This window comes from Trichosurus vulpecula, chromosome 8 (genome assembly GCF_011100635.1).
Source record: "Trichosurus vulpecula isolate mTriVul1 chromosome 8, mTriVul1.pri, whole genome shotgun sequence".
Lineage (NCBI taxonomy): Eukaryota > Metazoa > Chordata > Mammalia > Diprotodontia > Phalangeridae > Trichosurus > Trichosurus vulpecula.
This window is the reverse complement of record NC_050580.1, coordinates 161,375,554-161,398,686: the sequence shown is the minus strand read 5'-3', so window position 1 is coordinate 161,398,686 and position 23,133 is coordinate 161,375,554. Positions and strand designations below refer to the sequence as shown.

At 41.8% G+C, this 23,133-nt stretch overlaps 1 protein-coding gene across 3 annotated transcripts in view; it reads left to right on the top strand.

The window, feature by feature from the left end:
- The window catches only part of CGNL1 (cingulin like 1), a 201,507-nt gene extending 186,718 nt beyond the window's left edge, over positions 1 to 14,789 (top strand). For all 3 annotated transcript variants that reach the window (XM_036734362.1, XM_036734360.1, XM_036734361.1), the window contains 5 exons: positions 6,021 to 6,104; positions 6,881 to 7,005; positions 7,451 to 7,559; positions 9,339 to 9,502; positions 11,361 to 14,789. In XM_036734362.1, coding sequence (XP_036590257.1) covers positions 6,021 to 6,104; positions 6,881 to 7,005; positions 7,451 to 7,559; positions 9,339 to 9,502; positions 11,361 to 11,520 — 642 coding nt within the window. In that variant the 3' untranslated portion in view covers positions 11,521 to 14,789. The remainder of the gene's footprint in view (positions 1 to 6,020; positions 6,105 to 6,880; positions 7,006 to 7,450; positions 7,560 to 9,338; positions 9,503 to 11,360) is intronic.
- The last annotated feature ends 8,344 nt before the right edge of the window (positions 14,790 to 23,133 follow it).

Genomic DNA, 23,133 nt, shown 5'->3' with positions numbered 1-23,133 from the left:
TTCATTAGCCAAATAGGCAGCTGCTTTTAATCCTGAGAGCTGGCACAGGCCACTGGTGCCTCTGAAATGAAACCTGGATGAATCCGATACTGTTATTTCTCATCACAATGCACGGTGTTTAGCATACTTTAAATCCAGCTGTGATAACTGTTGCCTTAAGCTGCACTTGTTTTATTCTTTTTAATTTAACTAGGTGCTTTTTAGCTGAAAATATTCATTGCTTTAAAGCAGGGGGGAACAGTGGTAGTGGTGGTAAACACAGCACAAAGGACTGAGCAATCGAGAGGAAGCAATATGAACTGTTCTAGCTGGGGATTCTTTCCCTTGCTGAGACACTGGGCGAATAGTGGGCCAAAAGATGAGACAGGCACAGAACTGGTTAGTTTAGTACCACAACAGCCAAGGAGAGTCATAGGCAGGGATTTTTGGAGCAGGCCCAGGTCATTCGACCCATCCTAAGTTATTGGTTGCCCAAGGTTGCCCAGAATGCATAGGCCTCTGCTACGTGCCATCTGTCAGAACTCACCATTGCAGGATAGAGCTCATTTCCTGGTGTTGTCCAGGACTCACCACCCCAGGGTGCCAGCTGGAGAGACGATTCTGCAAGAGGCAAGACCAATTGGGAAGTCTTTCTGTTCTGCTAGTAATTGCTTCAGTGAGCTTACAGAGGATGTTCTTCTGATGCTGCCTCCCAATTTATGCCATGGTAGCCATTTACATCTTTTGTCCTGAGACCCTAGTTGTGGTATCTTTCTTCTCTATAAACTTCTTTTGGAAAACTCATGGCCTTCTCATTTGTAGCAGCCTTTACAGAAAATAATAGTAGAAGTGATCTAATAATTCCCTTCTTGGTCACATGGTCTAGTCTGGTGAAACGTCTTTTGTTGGTTAACTCCTTTCTGACTTTTGGTTTTAGTTCCATTGCTCATCTAGATTCAGCGATTAGAATGTTTCTCTCATCACCATTCTGTTGCCCTATTGACCTTTGGCCATACCTGATGTATCAAACATCAGCCATTGACTTTGTCTGCTTCCGAATCATATAACACCCCTGTGGATCTGTGAATTTACCAGTGTGAAATCATGCTTTCTAACTTCAACAGAGTCTTTGTAATCACTGGGTAGGCCTTTTATTCCACTCTTGCTAGTTTATGGAATCCTGGACCTGAGATACCGTCTAGCTTTACAGACTTGATCTTAGACGAAAGGCCAAGAGGAAAGTTCTAGTTCCCCTCTTTTTACAAATAAAGAAACTGTTGTTAAGGTGATTTGCTCTAGGTTGCATAGATTATGGGCTTGGGTTAGAATTCGCATCTCCTGTCTCTCAGTCCAGTGTTCTTCCTGTTACGTTGTAATGAGTTTCTCTAGCTCCCTCCCACAGCAGCTGTGGCAGAAATTCTCAAGACTTCAGTCATACCTTCCTTCCCTCTTAAACAAATTAAGCAAACATTTGTTTATTGGCTGATGACCTCACCTCTTTTTTTTAACTGAGATCAGTCATTGTCCTTGTCCAGCTACCCTTGTCCTCACTTCGCTATCTGTATATACTCGTGGTTTCGTTCCATTTCCTCTAATGCATTTGCTCCCATTTCATGGGTCCAGAACACCTTGGGGGTTCTCAATGTTGATCCAAGGGTTTGTGCTAAAAATTCTTTAATGACACCTTAACCAGTAAATAGTAATAGAATATTATAAGCATATTAAATTACCTTGTTAAATCAAAATTCTTTTTAAAAGGAGTTCAAAGAACAAAAAACATTGGGCATCACTATTCTGATGCTAACCCTTCCACATGCACCCTGTATCTTGTCCCTTCCCATCTGCTGCTGGATGTGTCATCTATAAAATAGAGATCATTATGCATGCTGTACTTTTAGTTCACAGGGTTGTTCTGATGAAAGTGATTTGCAAACCCTGAAGAAAGTGCTATATCAATGTGTGGTGTTATCTACAACTAATTCCTTCTTTAATTAATCCCCTACCATCTGGCTTATAACTCCACCTCCCTAGTGAAATAGAGTACTTTTGAAAATCACCAGTGGTCGCCTCTCTGTGTAATTGAAAGATTTATACCAGGGGTGGGGAACCTGCAGCCTCAAGGCCACATGTGGCCCTTTGACTGAATCCAAACATCACAGAATAAATCCAGGATTTGTTTGCAAGGCCATAAGTTCCTCACCCTGGTTTATGCTCTGCCCTCACCTTCCTTTCCTTGATTCTTCTAATGACCACCTTCTCTTTCTTAAAATACCTTATAAATACCTCCATAGTGTCCTGAATCTCTTACTTTTCTAAATGATCTTTTTGTCCCCCCCATGAGGGTTCCACTGTCTCTCCTTCCCTAACTGTAGGTGCCTGTCAAGGATGAGTTCTTGAGCTCCTGTCATTGTCTTTTTCAGTGTTTTTCCTTTGGAGAGCTAGCCTATTCATTATATAATTTCAGTTATTGGATCTTTACAGACATCTCTCAAATCTCTCGTCCTGACTTCTCACCCAAGTCCCAGTCTTGCATTTAAAGCTGTCTTCTGGACCTTACTACCGATAAGGCCTCTGCTCACCTCACACTCAACACATTGATACTGAAACATCTGAAGAAGGATCTGGGCATTTTGGTGAACAGCAAGCTTGGTGTGATTCCACAGTGTGACATGGTAGCCAAAAAGCTATTGACATACAACATATGACCATAAGAGTGGAAGTGATCATCCTGTTCTATGCTGCTCTGATAAGACCATAGGTGGAATATTGTGTCCAGTTCTGGGAACCTCGTTTTAGGAAGGACACGGTCAGATGGGAGCACATCTAAAGAAGGGCAACCATAGTGGTGGGGAATGGACTGGAGACCAGGCCACACAAGTACCAATTGGCTTAACTAAGAATACTTCTTTGCCTGAAAAAAGATTTGGGGAAAACAAGATTGTTCTCATCAAGTATTTGAAGGGCAATCTTGTGGACAAGGAAATAAACTAATTCAGCTTAGTCCTGGAGAGCAGAATGAGGAAGGCAAATTTAGGCTTGGTGTAATAAAAAACCCTAACAATAGAGCTATCTATCCAAAGGAAGAATTGGCTGTCTAAGAAAGTAATGAGGGCACTGTTACTGGATGGGGGAAGAGGGTGGTCTTCAAATGGATGATGGTCAGCCACTTTTAAGGAGATTATTTTTCAGGTATGGTTTAAATTGGATGATCTCTGACATCCAGCTCAGAAATTTTGTAAACTCATTTTCTCCCCAATGTCTTCCCCCCACCCCCAAATTCTCCTTGTGTCCATGGGTCCACAAAGAGTCGCACAAAACTGAACAACAATTTCTGCCAGTGGCACCACCTTTAAAGCCATTCTTTGAAGTTGGAAGTCTTAGAATTACACAGACTGCTGCAATATATGCCTTGCCTTTAATTTCTCCTTACTATCTGTATGATGTATAATTTACTTTACATTTCTGGGTCTCCACTTCTCAATTATAGAATGAAGAGACCTATGATCTTTTTTGGGACAGCTAGGTGGCACAATGGATAGAGTGCCAGGCCTAGAGTCAGGAAGATCTGAATTCAAATCAGGCCTCAGGTACTTACTAGCTGTGTGACCCTGGGCAAGTCACTTAACCCTGTTTGCCTCAGTTTCCCCATCTGTAAAATGAGCTGGAGAAGGAAATGGCAAATCACTCCAATATCTTTGCCAAGGAAACCCCAGACTGTGTCATGGAGAGTCAGGCACAACTGAAAGGATTAAACAACAATAACATGACCCTTTCAGCTCTAAATACTCTGATCTTTCCAAACCAATTGTACAGACAAGTAACAGTTTAATCTCCCTAATGAGGAGTGTGGTGTGGTGTGGTGCAGTGGAAGCATTTTGGAACCAGAAGAGCTGGGCTTGAATCCTGTTTCTGCCACCTATACTGGATAGGGCACTGAACTTGGACTTGGAAAAACTGGATTCAGACCACATCTCAAATATTTACTAGCTGTGTGACCCGAGGCAAGTCACTAAGACCTCTTTGTATCTGTTTTGTGAGAGGGATTGGACTGGATAGCTTCTGAGTTATGATTTCCTAATCTTTGATGAACTGTAATCATGTCTCTCCTCTGCTCAGTAACCTTCGCTGACTCCCTATTTCCTAGTGTATAAAGTCTAAACTCCTAAATTAACAATCAGTACCCTCTCCCATTTGATCTCAGCCTTCTCCATCTTTTCTCTGTGTCCCTCTGCATTCCAGCACTATTCCTCAGACCTGTTTCATATTTTCACACCTTTTTTTCTTTGCTTACCCCATCCCCTACTTCTGGAATCCACACTCATACACATTCTTAAATTCTTCATTCCTCAAAGTCTTCCTCACATCATCTTTCCTTTGTGAAGGCTTCTCTGAAATCCTTCCAACCAGAGATGGTCCCTCCCTCCCCTAAACCCTTACAGCATTTTGTTCATACTTCCCTTAGTCTGCCTTGCGGTATAGTTGTTTGTGTCTGTTTCTTATCTCCCATACTAAAAAAGGTCCTTGGAATTGGGGACCATGTTACAGTAATCTTTTTATTCCCCAAAGGACTCTTTGAACATAATAGATGTTCAATAAATGTGTGAATTAATTTAGAAAAAAGTTTGACTTCCTCTAAAAGAAGTCCCCTGGTCTATGATTTTAAGACAAGAGCAGAACAGTTAGAACCAGGAGGACCATCCTCTGGGCTCTAACCTTTTCTGCCCAGTAATTCTGATGACCTTCACCTTCAGGAATGCTGTCTCCCATCCAGGAGCTGCATCTGGAGCGGAGCCCTGCCGTGTGTTTGCATTCATTACTGGTGGGGTTTGTGTTTATGTAAGATGGATAGGAATCATTTGAGTGACCTTGTTGCTACATGTGATTAACGGGATGGATTTTTAGGCAATCAGAGGGAGAAAAGTGACCCCAGGCAGAGTTTTATGTGCTCTGTTTGCTGAACCTTTGCATTGTTAGCATTTTTTCATCATTAAATAGGATTCCCTTACAGTGACTGGAATATTTCATTTTGACTTACTTCTTACGTTTGCAGTTTTACTGAGCTCATTTGTGCTGTTTTTAGTTAGTATGTGGAGAGAAAGTCCCTGTGTTAACTGATCCCTGGTTTAGAAGACTATTAGTCAGAGGTAGAAGAGATGGTTGTTTTTGTTGTTTAAGTAGTCACGTCCCAGGCAATCTCTGGCTTCCCTGCCAGACAATTCTCTATGCCTGAAATACCCTCCCTCTGTCTAGTCACCAACTAAATAGGAAGGAGTATGAATTGTGGGAAAGATCGCTGGATTTAGAGTCAGTCTGCCTCTTAAAAATGGTGTGACCATTCATCCTTTGGGCCTCAGGTCCTCATCTTCAAAATGAAGGAGTTAAACTCAATGACTTCTAAGGTTCCTTCTAGTTCCAAGCCTATGACAGAGCTATGATGATGGGAGTGTGTAAGTGGAAAGAGCACCTAGCCCAAAGTTAGGAAGACTTGAGTTCAGATCTGGCTTCTGAGAGGACAGTAGGAGATTCCAATAAATATGTCTCATTTTCACCTAGGCAGGTCTCAGTGCAAGCTTTTGTCCAGGGTCCAGACTGACCTCTAGTCTAGTTGCTGAGAATCAAGAAATTTGACTTTTTTACCTCATCCTATTTCCTGATTCTGGGAACCATCTCTGCATTTCTTGTGCTTTTCCAAACCTCGAGGGGCTGAGAGGAGGGGTTTGTTGGGAAAAAAAAAAACAAAACCAGATGTTCTTGGACCTAGGAGAAGACCTCCTTTGTCCTTATAGAACTCTTACCTGGAATAACTTCAGAGCAGGTCAGCATCCCTATAGGAAGAAAAGGTCCAGCACTCTTTTAGCTGTTATAATGTCAATCGGTGAACACAATTTTGACTTAAAGGCTGCAGGAACAGGTCTGCTGATTTTCAGAATCTGGGTGTTGTTATTTTTTTTTTTTAGAAAAGCAAAAAGAAGCTATTGAGATCAACATGGTAAGCACTGACCATTAGGAAGATTGCTCTGACTGTTTGCTTTCTTTTGTAGATTGAACAAATGAGGAGTGAGTTGCTACAAGAGAGAGCTGTACGGCAAGATTTGGAGTGTGACAAGATTTCCCTGGAGAGACAGGTAAGGGCTTTAGCCAGGCCATACAAAGGGACCTCTCTCTTTCGCTGGCTACTGCCTTGCTGGCACCTAAGGAGGCTGGTGGCCTCTACAATTAACATTTTGACTTGAAGCCCCATTGCCCAATTGTTTCTGCTTAGAGGCCTAAGGTACATTGGGATTCATTACATGTAATCAGATGTGCAAGTATGAATTGCAGAGAATGTTAGCAGCATCCCTGTTATTTTTTAACTCACTAGGCAAATTATTGTCCAATTATATGCCTTGCTAGTAGTTTGATTGGCTAATGGCTTGTTTTTTTGTTAGTTTGAAAACCAAAAGGCAGCCCAAGTGTGTCACTTTAACATCCAGATGGCATAGTTGGAAATCTTAAGTCTTAGATAGAATGCATGTCTGGGATTCCAGTCTTAAAAGTAAATCCCCTTAAAAATATCCTCTTGCCTTTCAGGTTACTTTGTTCTGTTCTCACTTTCCTGGTCACTGAGTCCCTCACTTGTCGTCATTGAAAAAATATTTACTATGTACCTAATTATACCTAATATTCAGATAATTCTGTTGAAAGAGAGCTTTGTAGCCACACTCACATGATAAAAATCATGTCACTCCTCCACTCAGGAATCTTCATTGCTTTCTCCATTGCTTCCTAAATGAAATTCAGATGCCTTAGCCTGGCTTCTAAGACCCTCTGAAGCCTATCTTATCTCATATTAATTCTTTTCATACTATGCTCCAGCCAAATTGGATTACGTGTTCTTTACATGCAAGATTTCTGTTTCCAGAACAAGGATTTAAAGAGCCGGGTAATTCACCTGGAAGGTTCGTACAGATCTAGTAAAGAAGGACTAGTGGTACAGATGGAAGCCAGGATCTCGGAGCTGGAAGACCGATTGGAGAATGAAGAGAGGTAAACACAGTGGAACTAAAACCCCACAGTACCAACTGCCATGCTTCAAATGATAACACTGCCCATTTATATGGCGCTTTATGGTTTGAGAAGCACTTTACATGCATTCTTTCTTTTGAACCTCACAGCATCTCTGTGAGGTAGAGGCTATCATTATCCTATTTTATTGCTAAGGAGACTGAGGCTCACAGGGATTAAATCACGGAACTTATCATAGGAACATAAAATTGGAACTGGATGAGATCCTCGAGGTCAGTGAGTCCAACCTAGTCTGTTTTCAGTGTTTGACTTCCTTGACTGTGCCCCGAAGCACTGGTGTCCTTCAGTGGCCAGTCCTAAACTCTTCCTCATCCTAGGGCCGTGCTACTGGACAGTCTAGTGAGATGAGGTGGCTGGTTCTTGTGGAGCAAGGCCGGTTCTCATTTCTCCTTCCCCATTTTTCCAGGGACAGAGCTAATCTTCAGCTGACCAATCGAAGACTGGAACGGAAAGTGAAGGAGCTCGTGATGCAGGTAGATGATGAACACCTCTCTTTAACCGACCAAAAGGACCAGGTAAGAGAAAGCTGTTGCCTCTGGGATCTGATACTTCACTGTGACTGTGACTTTCACGCTGGGAGGAATGAGGTACAGAGAGCCAGGTGGTACAGAAAACCAAGATCCTTAGGGTCCATTCTCCAGTCACATTTTATGGGAGAATCAGGGACAACCTTTTGCTTTTTATCTTTTTTTCTAAGCTTCTAAACTTCCCTAATGGTCTCCTTGAGTCTCTAATAAATGATACAGATATATTTGAAACAGTAGGGGGTGACCATGGGTTGGTTCCTCTCAGTAAATCCTCATTACTAGTCTAAAATTGAAAGGGACCTCAGGTGCCATCCAGTCTAACCCTTTCATTTTACAAATGGGGAGACTGAGGCCTAGGAAACTTAAGTGACATACAGGTTATAATCAGAGGCAGGATTTGAACACTGTTCCTCTGATTCAAGTCAGAGTATTTTCTACTGAACCAAACTGATGGCCCATCCTGGAAATAGTTCTAAAACTCTGAGAGGAGGGGAAGTGAAATGGTACATTGTTCGTGGAGACACTGTGCTTCCTGGGAATCAGGACCAGAGCTCCAGCCGCCGTCCCAGAGTTGCTGACTACACCGTTTGCTTCCTTAAATGACAGCAAGAATGATGGCGCTCACTCAGCATGATTGTACTGTCTTCCCCCTCAAGGCTAATTAGGTGGAGGGAAGGGAGCAGGCCTGATCTGAACGAGACCAAAGCTCTCCATTTTATAGCAGGATGTATAATATCTACCTAAACCTGTCTGCAGCTGACAGGGGATTGAGGTGTGGGGGAATAGCAACCCAAACCGAAACACATCAATGAGTAGGGGACCTTTCAATGTATCTGTTGTAAAGATTTCAGCAGTACAGTGGTGAAAATCTAGAGCTTGGTTTTTAAAAGTCCACCCCAATGCTATGAGGCCTATACCCCAAAGAGCTCAAGCAAGGAGGAAAAAGATCTGTACAGACAAAAATATTTTTTAGCAGTTCTCTTTGCAGTGGCAAAGAACTGGAAACTGAGGGCATGCTCATCCTTTGGGGAGTGGCTGACCAAATTGTGTGAATTACCAAATTATATGAATGTAATGAAATACTTTTGTACTGTAAGCAATGACAAAAGGGGTAGTTTCAGAGAAAACTGGGAAGATTTGTGTGAACCGATGCAGCGTGAAGCAAATAGAACCAGGAGAACAATTTAGAGTATAATAAGAACATTGTAAAAATAAATAACTTTGAAAGTCTTAAGAACTCTGTTCAATGCAAAAACCATCTACAATCACGGAGGACCCATGATAAAACATGCTGTCCTCTTTCTGATAGAAAGATAATGATGCAGATTGAAGCATTTCGGGAATATGGCCAATATGGGAACTTGTTTGTTTACTATGCTGCAAGGATTTTGTTTTTGTTTCTTTTTTTGTTTTCCCCAATGGGAAGAAGGTAGGAGGGAGAGAAAATAACATTTTTGTTAATTGAAAAAAATTTAAGTTTTAAAAAGGCAAACCTGAGTTTCCTGGATTGTCACCAATCTTGAGAGTTTTGTCTCCTTCTTTCTCCTGAGAATGGACAGAACCTTTTCAAGTATTTCTGTATTACTGGGTCTTTTCTATTGTGAGAGGGCTGGAGGAGTGGGGCTGGGGTCAGAGGTTTCTATCAACCCTCCCCTTCCCAGCCTGGGTGCCACTAGAGTTCATCCTCTCTCCCCCTCTCTCTCCTCCTCTCTCTTCCCCTCTCTCTCTCTCTCTCCCTCTATCTCCTTCTTTCTTCTCCTTCTCCAGCTAAGCTTACGTTTAAAGGCAATGAAGCGCCAGGTCGAGGAAGCAGAAGAAGAGATTGACAGGCTGGAAAGTTCAAAAAAGAAGCTTCAGAGAGAGCTGGAAGAGCAGATGGATGTGAATGAGCAGCTACAGGGGCAGCTCAGCAACATGAAGAAGGACTTAAGGTGGGGGCATTCAGTGACTCCACACGTCGTCACAAGCCCTTACATTGGTCTTCATAGCACTTCCATACATTGTCCTGTTTGATCCTCACAAATGCCTTCTGAAGGGAACAGAGCATATTATTATACTTACGCTATAGGAGGAGGGCACTGCATTCAGTGACTTGCCCAAGGTCACCCAACTAGACAGTGGAAGAGCCAGGACTAGACCTCCCTTCCCCCCCCTTCTCTTGAGCTCCTATCCAACATTCATCCCATCATGCTCTGCTGCTTCTGTATAATAAGGAGAACTAACATTTATATAGCGCTTTAAGGGTACGAAATGTTATCTCACTTGATCCTTGATTTAATGAGGAAGGTCTATAAAAGTTTATAGAACAGAAATTCTATAAAACACAGTATATAGAACAGAAACTGAGGTTGAGAGTTTAAGTGACTTGCCGAGGTCACACAGCTTACAAATGTCTGAGTGAGGATTTGAATTCAGATCTTACTCCAAGTCCACCACTCATTCCTCTATGCCATCTGTCCTCTGTGAGAACATGATGGAATTTCATCTCTAGGTCACCATTTGATTATAGGATCTAGAGGTCAATGATTCTGGCAACCCAAGGCCAGCTGTAGGAAGGAGGCTTCCCTTTAATGATAGTAACTCATGTTTACATACGACTTATAAAGTAGGTAGTACCTCATCAGGTGATGAAACTGAGGCTCTGATACGTAACGATTTGTCTTGTCTTAGGTGGGATTCAAAACCAGATTTTCTACTTCAAGGCTAATATTCCTTTCTTTATCCTACGTTGTCTCTACCTAGGAATCCAAGAATAGGGAAAAAACAGGGTGGTGGGAATTGTGTTCTGAGGCCCAGACTTATTGACTGCCTCATGGAATTAAGGGCATTAAATAAACCAGTGCTCTCTGGAGAGTGAATAGGGACATGGATTTCCATCTGTAATCTTCTCTTAGCTCAGTTGTGTAACTGGTGTTGAGGTGTTGTGCTCAGAGGCTTGTGATGGCATATATGCCCTTAGGGGAATTTTCACAAGCAGCAGTTTTCCTGGCATAATGATCCATGAGATAGACCCACAATAGACGCATCGACGAGAGGTACGTGGGTCAAGCTTTTAAGGCTCTAACTGCCCTTTTGAAGGAGGTAGGCTCTGCATACTGGGTGAAAATCACAGAAGGATTCAGCAGAGAAGTTACAAAACTCTTAGGGCTGTGCTGGTGATGAGACTAGAATCTAGGTCTCCTGATCCAACATGAGACCCTATTTAATCAATGGGACATCTCTCATCAGCCTGTCATGATGGAATCCTAGATATAGGAACTGTGCACTGAATATTTATAGAGTCATAGAACTAGAATAGGAGCCATCTAGTCCGAAACGCTTATTTTATAGTTGAGGAAGCTTTGGCCAGGAGTGTTAACTTTCCCCAGGTCATATAAGTAATAAGCATCAGAGGCAGGATTGGAACCCAGGACTCTTGACATGCGAGAGTTCTTTTTGTACTGTACCATTCTATGCAGACTATGGATTGCTAGGAAGTGGTATAGTGGTTAGAGAGCTGGACTTGGAGTCAGGAAGACTCTAGTTCAAATGCTGCCTTAGACACTTACTAGCTGTGTGACCCTGGGCAAGTCCTTTAACCTCTCTCTGCCTTAGTTTCCTCATCTTTAAAATGGGGGTCATAACAGCACCTACCTCCCAGGATGGTTATGAGGATCAAATGGCTGTAATACATGTGAAATGCTTTGCAAACTTTAAAGTGCCACAGGAATGTTAGCTATGATGATGATGACGATTATCGTTGCCTTTCCTCCCGTGGTACTAGCAGCCATGTTGCTTTTGTCTTCACAGACACAAGAAGATGCCCAGTAAAGTGCTGGATGATCTCGATGACGATGACGATGATGACTTCAGTACTGATGGGGGTAGTCTATATGAAGCACCCATGGGATACACATTCTCAAAGGAGAATGATCCCACTAAATCTGCTTCTGCGTCCCTCAGTGTTTGAGCAGCAAATCCATCTGAACAAGCCACCAGAGTGTAGCTGACCGGAGCCAGATGTATAAAAGGGTCCATCTGGAGTGGAGACCTTTCCCCTTTATTCACAATATGTGCCATTTCCTCAAGTATTATAATCCTCCCTTTGGGAAGCCAGGCTGCAGAGCAGCTCTCACATTCAAGGCGGGCAGTTCCTACATTCTAAAACCGTTAGAAACCTGATAGATAGGGCTTACCACTGGCTACTTACCCTTGGAGCACCAGCACATACAGTAAAAAACCACCACCAACAACATCAAATGAGGCCAAGATAAGGCATAATAGTTGTTTGCCCGTGGCCAACGCCATCTGATTGTGTTCATCACCCAACCTGATGATCCCAAATGACAGGATATAGGGCATAGTTTCTGTATAAGTAACAATATGTCTTCTAGAATCTGATGATCCCGAATGCCAGGGTACAAGTATAGGTTATATTTAATAACTCTAAGTTGGGTAAATCTGATGTATAGGTTGTAAATATATTAAACTAGACCTCGCTGACTTCTCTAGTTCCATTTTGGAAAGCTACAGAAGTTTTATAGGTCAGTTTCATATGTAAAGTATACAAATCTATATTGAATATTATATCTTTTTAAATAAGAAACTACTAGATTTTAAGTATTAAGATTGATTAAGGACCATTCTGAAAATCAGCATAAAAAGGGGAGGGCTGGGTCTTGAAGGAATTTGAATAATAATAGCCATGTTCTTCGGAAAAGCCACTTTTTAATAAAGGGGAGGTAGTCAGAGAGTCAGTGGTAGTTGTTTTTGCCCTTCTACCTCCAGATCAAACTATTTTATCCTTTATCTCTGGACTGATTTTCCATTGCTTCGTGTAAAATATATGTTTTACATTTAGCGAGAAGCTGAGATATGTTACCACCACTTTCAAGCTTTTTGGGTGTGCATTTGGGGGGCAGGATTTGTCTTCCAACTTTAGCTTTGTGACAATTGCCGGGTACAATGCGAGCAAAGCAGGGTAACCTTGTCACTGATGAAAGCCTCCTCCACCCCACCCTTCAGTGCTTATTCTCTCAGGCTCCTAAATGGGTTAATGACGAGAAATGGTGAAATGGTGAGAGGTCATGATTGAAACAAGAATTCAGGGTGTTGAAGACAATAGGAGAGAGCTAAGAAGATCATGGGAGTGAGGAGAGGTGAGAGATGATGAGCAGGTGTGCATGGGTATAGGATGAGAGGAGTAGGGGGAACAGGAACCAGGAAGGAAAAAGGAAATAAAAGAATCCTGAAGTTGGAGAGGATGAGTAGGTAGAACATGGACTGAGCAGGATCTAAAGTATTGGTACATTTGAGTACTGGAGGAGGGGGTTAGGTAGAAATAGTGCCATAAGAAAAGCAGGAGCTACTGAAGAACTCACTTAGTTTCTGAGAACTGTGCCTTTGGGTGGCATAGGGACAAGAGGGAGCTCAGTCAGTCCTTCCTCTCCCTTGACACCACAAAAACCCTGAAGGTGGTGGTTAGAAAAGAGCATGGGACAAATGATTAGGTAGCTTGCTCGGAATCCGGGAGCTGGGCCTCATGGGCTGTGGTAGGATAGAGATAAAGTCATGGCGGGTCATTGCCATTACCACTCTTGAAAGTTGTCCCAGCATATTTAGTGCTTCCCATAAGTCCAGAATGGGTCTTTGTCATGTAATATGTTGGTCATGGCTGGTACATGGCATATATCTCCTGGCCTGATAGGATACCAGGGCCATAAGGGAACCCCAAGGTGGACAAAGTAACTCTCCCCCTGGGAAGAAAACATTAAGAGTCATGGATGTAGTGGAGGAGAGAGAGCTAATGGGACTTGGTCAATGCATCTGTTTTCCCAGGTTACCATGTGCCATATTGGATGGTGGGAGTAGGACTTAGGTTATGGACAAGAGAGTCCATATCCCTAAGGGGAACAGGAAATCCCAGTGGAGTCATCCTTCTGTCTCCCTCCAATCCCCCTGATCATGGAGCTTTGTAGGATTCCAAGAGACACGCCAGTTCCTGGAAGTCTATAGGAAGTATGAGTGGCTTGGATCAATAGCCTCTCCTTCTCTCCCATCTGTCTTAAGAATCCCATGGTCAAGGGATGACAGCCAGGGTCCACAATCATACCCTGGTTGCACTTTTGGAAGCTTATTCCAATTTTCTTTCCCCTTTATTGTGTTATATAGAGGCAGGGCTGGAATTTTTCCTTCTCAGGGGATTGAGGATCTCGGGAGCCCTGCCCTAGACCTCTTCAGCCTCTCTGGGTCTCCTTACAATCATGAGATGACTCGGGAACATAAGTACTGTGACCATATTCTGCTCACCAGCTGTCTAGATTTAGTGTTCACTTTTTCCAGTAGGGGTTTGCAGTAAGCGCTCCTCAGCCTGACCTTCACCACCCTGCTGTTTCCATCATTAGTATGGTTACCATCCTGCCTGACTAGAACTGTCTTATCCCACTGATAGCTAAGTGACTGGTGAGTTAGGTCTATTAACTCAGCAACTTTTTATGGAAAAGGAATGTCTTGGGTCCAGCCAAGCAGGACTATTAAGAAAAGGGGGTGGGAGAGACAACTCTCCCTTGAAAACAAATGCAGTGACCAACCCAAGTTAGAAGATAGGAAGGCTTCAAAAGTATTTCATGATAACATTTAAAAAATTACCGTTTTGTTCATAAATTTAATTACCATACTACCTGGATTTGAATATAGTTGGTGATTAACTCGCATACATGCACCAGATGAATCTTTGGGCCCAATTCTGCCACTGGTTAGTGGCTATGTGACATTGGGCAATCACTTATTCGCCTCCAGGAAAGTAAATTAGATGAGCTTTATGGTCTCTTCCAACTCTAGAATTCCATGATTCTTTCATTCTTTTATTATATATATAAATACTTTCCCCACATATCTCTTTAATGACTAACCCAAAGAAACTTCTCACTAATGTTTTCTATAGCTCTCTGAAAAACACGTTTTTAATTTTTTTTAAAAAGAAGATAATTGGACCAAATGCACAATGCTGTGACGACAATCATAAGAAAATTGTATTTTTTGTGATTTTTGATTTATTGCATTTATGAACACCTTTTTACAATGCCAGTAGATATGTGCTCAGCTCAGTTTTCTACTCGGCCATAGTTAGTCGCTGCTATTTATCACCAGAAAGTGATATTTTCGTTGCAGCTACCTCTGTGAACATGAAACTGTAAACACCAAGATCACTTTTCAATAAACAATGTCCGTCAACCTCAATTCTTGCATTATTTCTGCTTCCTTTATTGCCCCAGGCCTGAGGTCTCTCCTCTCTCCCCAAAAGACTGAACAGAGTAGTCAGCCAGGTAAAAGGCTGCGTATGAAGTGACTTTAGCAGACAGGACTTAAGGGAGTAAGAGAAAATAGTTCAGGTGAGTGCCTGGAGGGGTTAGTATGACTGGGAGTGGGCTAGGGTAGAGAGGGTGTGTCTGCAGAGAATAACTGGGAGAGCCTTATCTTGTCCACAGTCTACCAACGGCTGCATGTTGGCACGACCCCAGGGATTCCTCTTTCCACATTTAGCTGGTGGTGGGTTACGGCCTTCTGCTCCACAAAAGGCAAAGAGCAGGGTCACTCTTTTTGGGACCTGAAATAAGGTGAGAATGAGAGTTTATCTCTGATAGGTAAGCTTTTACCTTACCTTGCTGGGGCCTAGGGCTCCATGACACTTCCCAGAGGTATCTCCGACATGATCTTGTACAGAGGAGAGGTGCATGGTGAATATGAGTAAGCTGAACATAGAAACAAGAAGGAACTCTGACAAACAGAAGTAAAAGATGTTATCAAGCAATTGATGGGAAGAGAAGATGGGCTGGTAAACTGGCAAGAAGAAGAGATGATGGGTGGACAGCCAGAACGTTCTACTGTAGGAGAAATCAAGGAAGGCCTCCAATACATTAGGTGGACTGGATGGGCAGAATGGGTTGCAATCTGTAACGTTGGAAGGAATGGGAAAGATCATAGATCCAAATGACAAATAAATGAATAAATGAATATGACGTCTCCTCATGTTATACAGTTGGCCTTTGGTGCGTTCTTTCTATCACACAAACATTTCAAAGTTAATTTCATTTACTACCTCCCCCAATGATCAAGTTTTTTTTTAAAAAGCCCCTCAATACATAAATAGTTGTGTACTCCAGCAAAAAAAAAAACCATGTCCAAAACACTATGCGTTTGCATTTTAAATTCATCACCTCTGTCAGGAGGTGATGTTTTTAATTTTCATTCTTTTGGACTCACGGTTTATCATGTTCTAAAGTCTTTCAAAGTTGATTTTCTTTGTAAAATGTTACTGGATAAATTGTCTTCCTAGTTCTGCTCACTTCTCTGAATCTGTTCATAGAGGCTTTCCCAGTTGCCTCTGAAATCATTCATTTCATCATTTCTTATGGCACAGTTATATTCCATTCCTTTCATATACTACAATTTGTTTAGCCATTCCCCAATAGGAAGACACCCTATTCTTGTCTCAGAAACTATGCCAGCATTCTGGCAACATCTTACCAAGCCTAATCTTGAGCCCTGCAATGAGCTGTGTGTCTGCTGTTGGAGTACTATCCCATGCAAGATTGAAGAGGTACCTAACCAGCAGGTTGAGCACCGGATGAGAAATTAATTTCAGCCACAGCAGTTCACAAACAGTTTCTATTAAGGAGTGGAGGGAGAAGCCACACTTAGATCACGGATCCTTGGAATATCGAATGAATGTCATACAATTCATTTCATTGTTTATCTTTTCATATGTTTATGTCTTATCTCTGAAAACATTTTAAGCTTCCTTTTGAGTGTGATGGCACATACTGGTAGTCCCTTCTGCTGAGGAGGCTGAAGCTGGGGGATGGTTTGAGTTTGAGAGTTCTGAGCTGTGGTGGACTAATGCCAATCAGGTGTTTGCATCACCACCGATATTGGCCCACACCAGTAATGGCCAGTCTCTGGAAGTGGAGGGCCACCAGGCTGCCTAAGGAGGGAGTAAATCATCTCAGGTTGGAAAAACGGAGCAGGTTAAAGCTTCTGTGATGGTCAGTATTGGGATCATACCAAGAGTAGCTCCTGGTATTCTAGCCTGGGTGAGATAGGCTCAAAAAAAAAAACAAAATAACAACAAAATTCTTCCTGAGAGTAGAGACCAAATCCTCCTTTGCCTTTTCCTCAGTGCCTTGCACTGGTTGTTCATGTTTGTGGATTGATTGATGTGTGCCTTCCCTCCTAAATGAGATCTTAAGCCCTTTGCAAGCAGACACCTTGCTTCTCACTTTTATGCCATACCTGGTGCCCGGGCCAGCACTCTTCTCACTAGGCTCTAAGACTTTTCCTCAATGTACTGTGGAGCTCTTTGTTAGAAGTTAATGGAATTGATAGTCAACACTGTTTCTTTCTTCTGTGATCTTCCTCTTTGGCTTGTGTTTCTAATCACTAACAATTAATCATCAGGCACCTGGGCTTTTTGCACTTTTGAACAGAGCTTCCCCAGTACCTGGCACATAGTAGGCACTTAATTAATGTTTGTACTTTGACCCAGCAATACCATTTCTAGGGCTGTATCCCCAAGAGATCATACAAGGGGGGAAAGGACTTGTATTTATAGCAACTCTTTTTGGGGTGGCAAAGAATTGGAAATCAACTGGGGAATGGCTAAATAATTTGTGGTATATGAATGTAGTGGAATACTATTGTGCTATAAGAAATGAGGAGTGAATGGACTTCATAAGAAACTAGAGAGACTTATATGATCTGATGATGAGTGAAGGGAGCAGAACCATGAGAACATTGTACACAACCACAGTTACATTGCTTCTGTGATGGCTAACTTTGATAGACTTGGCTCTTCTCAACAATGCAAGGTTCTAAGACTGCTCCAAAAGACTCATGATGGAAAAAGCAATTCACATCCAGAGAAAGAATTACAGTCTGAATGCAGATTAAGTAAACTATTTGCTCTTTCTTTTTTTAATTTTATTTTAGGTTTTGTTTCATCTTTCTCATGGTTCATTTCATTGGTTATAATTCTTCTTTACAACCTGATTATTGGGAAAATAGGTTTAATGTGAAGGTATATGTAGAACCTATATCAGATTACATGTCATTTGGGGAGGGGGCGGTGAGGAAATGGAGAGGAAGAAAAATTGGAACTCAAAAACTTGTGTAACTGAGTGTTGTAAACTAAAAAAAAAAATTAATTAATTTAAAAATGTTTATTGACTGACTTTTTCAGGAAAATGACAGAGAAGGAAGAAAACCTGGATAGCTTCAGCTAATTGCCTATTTTGGGGGGGGAAAGATTGAGCTGTTAAATCATTGGCTTGAGGCTTTCTGTGTTTTTTTCATCTCTCCCAATGGTTAGGACCACACTACTCTTTTATCATGCTCCAGAGGATCCCAGCCTATGACTGTCCCAGAAGAATGGGACTGTATAAAGGTTGGCTTCATTTAGAGAAAAGTGACTAACCCTAGTCCCCCAGAGGGAAGAGCTGCTGCCAACTTCACTGATACAGCTAATCTAGTAGGTAAACAGTGGCACCCAGTGCCCAAAGGTACCTCATTACAGCTTGAAAAAGGAAGGGATGGGATTAGTTCCTTCTTTTGGTGCAGTGAGACCAGTTCTCTGACCAGACACCAGGTTTTGCCATCTTTGTAAATTCATCATAAGCCTAGAGCATCAGCACCTGTGTCTGAGACAAGTGGCTCCAGCTGAACTACACTGATTTTTTCTGCAATTAGATCGTGGAGGAAAGAAGCCACTCTGATAGTGCCTCTCCTTGGGAGCAAACTTTCTGATTCTGTATGTTATGGTAGTTGCTGCTGCTATAGTTTAAGGAAAAAAAATGCAGCATTCTCCCAGGTTTTGAGTTTATTGAAATGATTTCCCATCCCTTTTTAAGGAAGTGTGGTGTTATGGAAAGAACCCTACTAGGAGATAAAAGATCTGGCTTCTAGAGCTGATTCTGTCCCTCACTTGCTACATGCAAGGTACTCATCCTCTCTAGACCTGTTTCCTCATTTGTAAATAGAGATGAAAATACAACTCATTAGGCTTTTTAGGAGATCAGAGGATAAATGAATAGAGAGGTGTGGTCTTGGAACAGGGAACACTTGGGTTTAAGTCCCACCTCCAACACACACTAGTTGTGTGACCTTGCACAATTCACTAAATCTCTCAGTGGCCCAGGCAAACCTTTTGACCTGAATTGCCAAGAAGGTACAGCATCAGGCCTGCCTGATAAGTATTGGTAGAGGGCGTTCTTCATTGGGAATTCCCTACCCTGATGAAATCACAAATCAGGATAAAAAAAATTATCAAATGAGGTTAGGGATTTGAGAATCTTTAAAATACCATATGAATTTAAAGTTGTTTTTTTTTTTAATTCAATTTTATTTTATTTTTGATTCCCAGTATTCTCCCTCCCTTTCCCCCACCCATAGATCAGGCAAGGAAAAAAAAAACTATTGCATGTATAGACATGCAAAACAAATTTCCCCATTAGCTATGTGACTATACAAATTTAAATTATGTTACTCCATGATCTGGTAGCCAATCATTAAGAGACTTGCCCCAAATAATTAAGGGAATTTCTTCCCAGATAGAAGAGGGCAAGGTTCTCAGCAGCAGTTTTTCTTGAGATTTGTTGGAATATCAATTCCCTCCTCAATTAATTTCAGTGGGAAGCCAGGCACGGTGGTGCAAGCCTATAATCCTTGCTGGAAGGAAAGGCTGAAGTTGGTGGATTGCTTGAGTTGAGAGTTCTAAGGCTAAAACGGATCATTTGTCTGCTCTAGGTCCAACACCAATATGGCAGGCCCTCAGGAATAAAGGGCCACCTGGTGGCCTAAAGAGGAATAAACAGGCCAGGTCTGAAATGGAGTGGGTCAAAGTCTTCGTGCTCATCAGCAGTGGGGTTGGGCCAGTGAATGGCTTCCAGCCCAGGCAAGATAGAAAGAGCCAGTCTCAAAATAGTAATAATAAGAATAAACATCAAAGGTTTCCTAATATTTTTAGCATCAAACGCAAATTCCTCTTTCTGACATGGCTTCACAACATGGCCCCAACCTTTCTAGCCTTATATGTCATCTTCCTTCACACAGTCTTTGGCCCAGCCAATCTGTTCCTTTTCTTATCTCTCTGACTTCAAACAGGTTGTTACCCTATGCCTGAAGTTCCTTCCTTACCTTTCCCCCTTAGAATTCCTAGTTTCTTTCAAATTCATCTCCAACACCACATTCCTGATCCGCCTTACCTGCTGGTGGAGGGGGGTTGTAAATTGGTGCACCATGTTTTAGCTTAGCTACAGGGACGTCTCTCTAAACCGAAATGGAAATGATAATTGGGGAAGATGACTATCAAACCTAGATAATGCACAAGGACTCCAGGGACATTTCCGTGCTTATATACTCAATTTATTGGAGGCTCACCCATCCTTTCCTTTTATCTCTCCCCATTTCTTTTTTCCCTCTCCCCCTTCTTTTTCTTCCCCTGGCCAATTCTTCTTCTCTGTCAATTCCAAGATCTTTGTAAGCGGATACCCCCTGGAGGAATGTATTCCATCCACCGGCCTGCCCACAACATCTTCCTATTAAAAATGTGCCCTTTATACACATCAACCTCTTGCTCTCACACCAATATACCATGCCCATATGTGTCAGGGAAATGTTTTACACTGTTAGAGAATTAAAATCTGTTGTCTGTTAGAAAATTAAAAGGAGTAGGGAATGCTGAAGTAGGGTTTGGTTGTAGAGGGTTGTCACAGCCTGGGAGAGTTTGGGGAAAGGGGAGAAAGAAGAGTATTAGCGTGCCTTTTCTATGTATTCAATAGACTATGGCTGTTCAGTCCTCTGGTCTTGCTCTTCAAGACTAATCTCTACAGCTTGTATTGGTCTCTTTCCAGAAAATTATTGTTTCTTCCTTCAAAAGAGACTCTTGTCTCACACACAGTTTACCAAATACAATTTTCTTGGTTCTACCATATTTCCTTTAGTTTTGTATGTGTGTAGAGAGCTTAAGTCTCACAGATGAGAGAGTTTTCATTATGGGCGACTGACCAATGAGGGCTCAGTCAGAGGAGTATGTGCAATAGTTTCTGCCTGCTGCAGGCCTACGTGGACAATTTGGTGAGTTGCTTCTGGAAATATATGATGATGTGGAACGGAAGGGAACTGCCTCCAAAAGACCTGCAGGTATTTTGTGACTATTTCCTGTCCACTTATTGCATGGTGAAGAAACATCTTTTAATTGGCTGCTGAGACAACTGACAATGCATACAAAAGCTTCCAGTGGAGATATTTTCTTTCCTTCCTGCTGTCCATGAGAACTGTGAGCTCCAGAGGTTGAGTGAGGTGGTTGCCCTTCCTTAAGGCAGCTACATGATGCAGTGAACAGAGTACTAGGCCTGTAGTCAGGAAGATCTGATTTCAAATCTATCCTTAGAGACTTACTAGCTGGGTGGCCTTCGGCAAGTCAATTAACCTTTCTCAGCCTCAGTTTCCTCACCTGTAAAATAGACATCGTTAGGGCATTTACTTCCCAGGGTTGTTGTGAGGGTCAAATGAGATATGTATAAAGTGCCTAGCACATATTAGGTGCTGAATAAATTCTCATTTTCTTCCCCTGTCATCCAGGCTAGGCCTGTAGATTATTAGTGTTTCTGGGACGGAGCCAGCCTTCTTTGTGCCTTCTTTCATTTGGTATGGGACCTTATGAGATCTCAAAACGTTAGAGGCCTACAAGAGGCCTAGGAGAATAGCCTGGAAAGGAGTTAGCCATGAGGAGCAACCTGCTTGAGGCATTCCAACAGTGGGTCAACCCAACAGCTGAAACAGCACATCCTATGGTGTTTAAGGGACTGTCTATTGGCTACGCTGCTCCCAGAAGTGAACTCAGTATTGGGAAGAATGTTTCTGACTATTTAAGTTTGATTGCACTACCCCCCAGGATTGAAGCATAGAAGGGAGAGGATGTCTTCAACTGGGGGGGCATTTTAAAAAATCATTTGGTTCTTGTTGTATTTTTTCAGTAAATATGACTTTGTTAAAGCTAACTAATTATTCATTGGTTAAACAATATTAGGGCAGTCACCACTGGAGATTAACATTGGAGGAATACACTGGAATGGGGATGTGGGCGAATAGCATTACAAGAATCTCATTACTCCTCAGGAGTATACCTGGAACCTGAGGAAGGTGAGAGAGTCAGTTGTGTTTTGGGGATCCAACCTTCTAGTGTGAGTTCGAGTTGGGACAAGGACCTCTATGAGCTATATATTTTTAAAGCTTTAAGGCAAGGAAGCCTTAGGACAGTGCCAGGCTTATGGTAGGCACTTAACAAATGTTTATTGAACTGAATTGGAAGTCCTATACATAGGATTATAGATTTTGAGTTGGTTGGGACCTCAGAAATCACTGAATCCAACCTCCACATTTTATAGCTGAGGAAACTAAGGCCTAGGGGGTTTAAGTGACTTTCCCAAATTAACTCAGGCAGTCCAATAGAGATAGGATTTGAATTCAGTTCCTACGTTCCTTGAAGGTAGATTGTTTCAGTCATTGTATCTACCTCCCCGGGACCTAGCACAATGCCTGGCTCATAGGATGCACTTAATAAATGCTTGTTCATTTATCGATCACTGCTGTGCACCTACCTAACTTCTAAGAATTGCAATCAATTATTAATTCAAAGGTGCTATCTATAGAGATTTTTAATCTGAGGAAAGAAAGCCTAATCTCTGTCATAACAAATCCTTTATGTGTTTTCTACAGAAAACTAGTCCTAGTTGATCATCACAGCCTCAATATCTCCCATTTTTGATCAGTTTCCCTAAAATTCCCTTCTTCTTTCTATTTCCCCCTTTCTTGTTGTCCTATGTAGTCATTTGAATAGAGAAAATGCCACCATCCATTCTTCATCAATATGAGTTTCAAGCTTTATTATTCCAATAAAAATGCTTTATTATGGCTTTAAGAAAAAATTCCCCACTCCCAAACCCATAATTGCCATCAATCTTCTTTACAGTGGTGTGTGAATTACTGAGACAAAGTAAATAATTATATTCATTGACTTATACGAAGAACCTTACAACTACTCATATCTTTACAAGTTTTTCATATGACTTAGTATTGAAAGCACAAGATTTTGACACATATTCTTTAATTCATCATTGTGAAACTGCACATCGCATTGGGTATTAAGCACACTTTGCATGAACAGTCGATTTTTGACAAGTCTATCTATGATTATAGCTCATGGATTTTCAATGGGATTTAAATCAAGCCAGTTCCCAGGTCACTGAAACATGCTCATTTCCTTTCTTGGATAGATTTAATATTATGGGACATGTGGCATGGTACAAGTCATGTCCCTGAATCCCATCTACATTTGGGAATTTCTGTAACTCCAGAACAATTCTGCTTCTCATTATATCAATATATTTATCAAAGTTTATCATTCTCTCCATGGGGATATGAGACTTTCAGACTCACTGGAAGTTAAAAAAAAAGCTCCATTTTTTAAAGTGGATGTTTTACAGTCTGATAAAGATTCCCAGATATTACAAGATCACTCAGACATCTT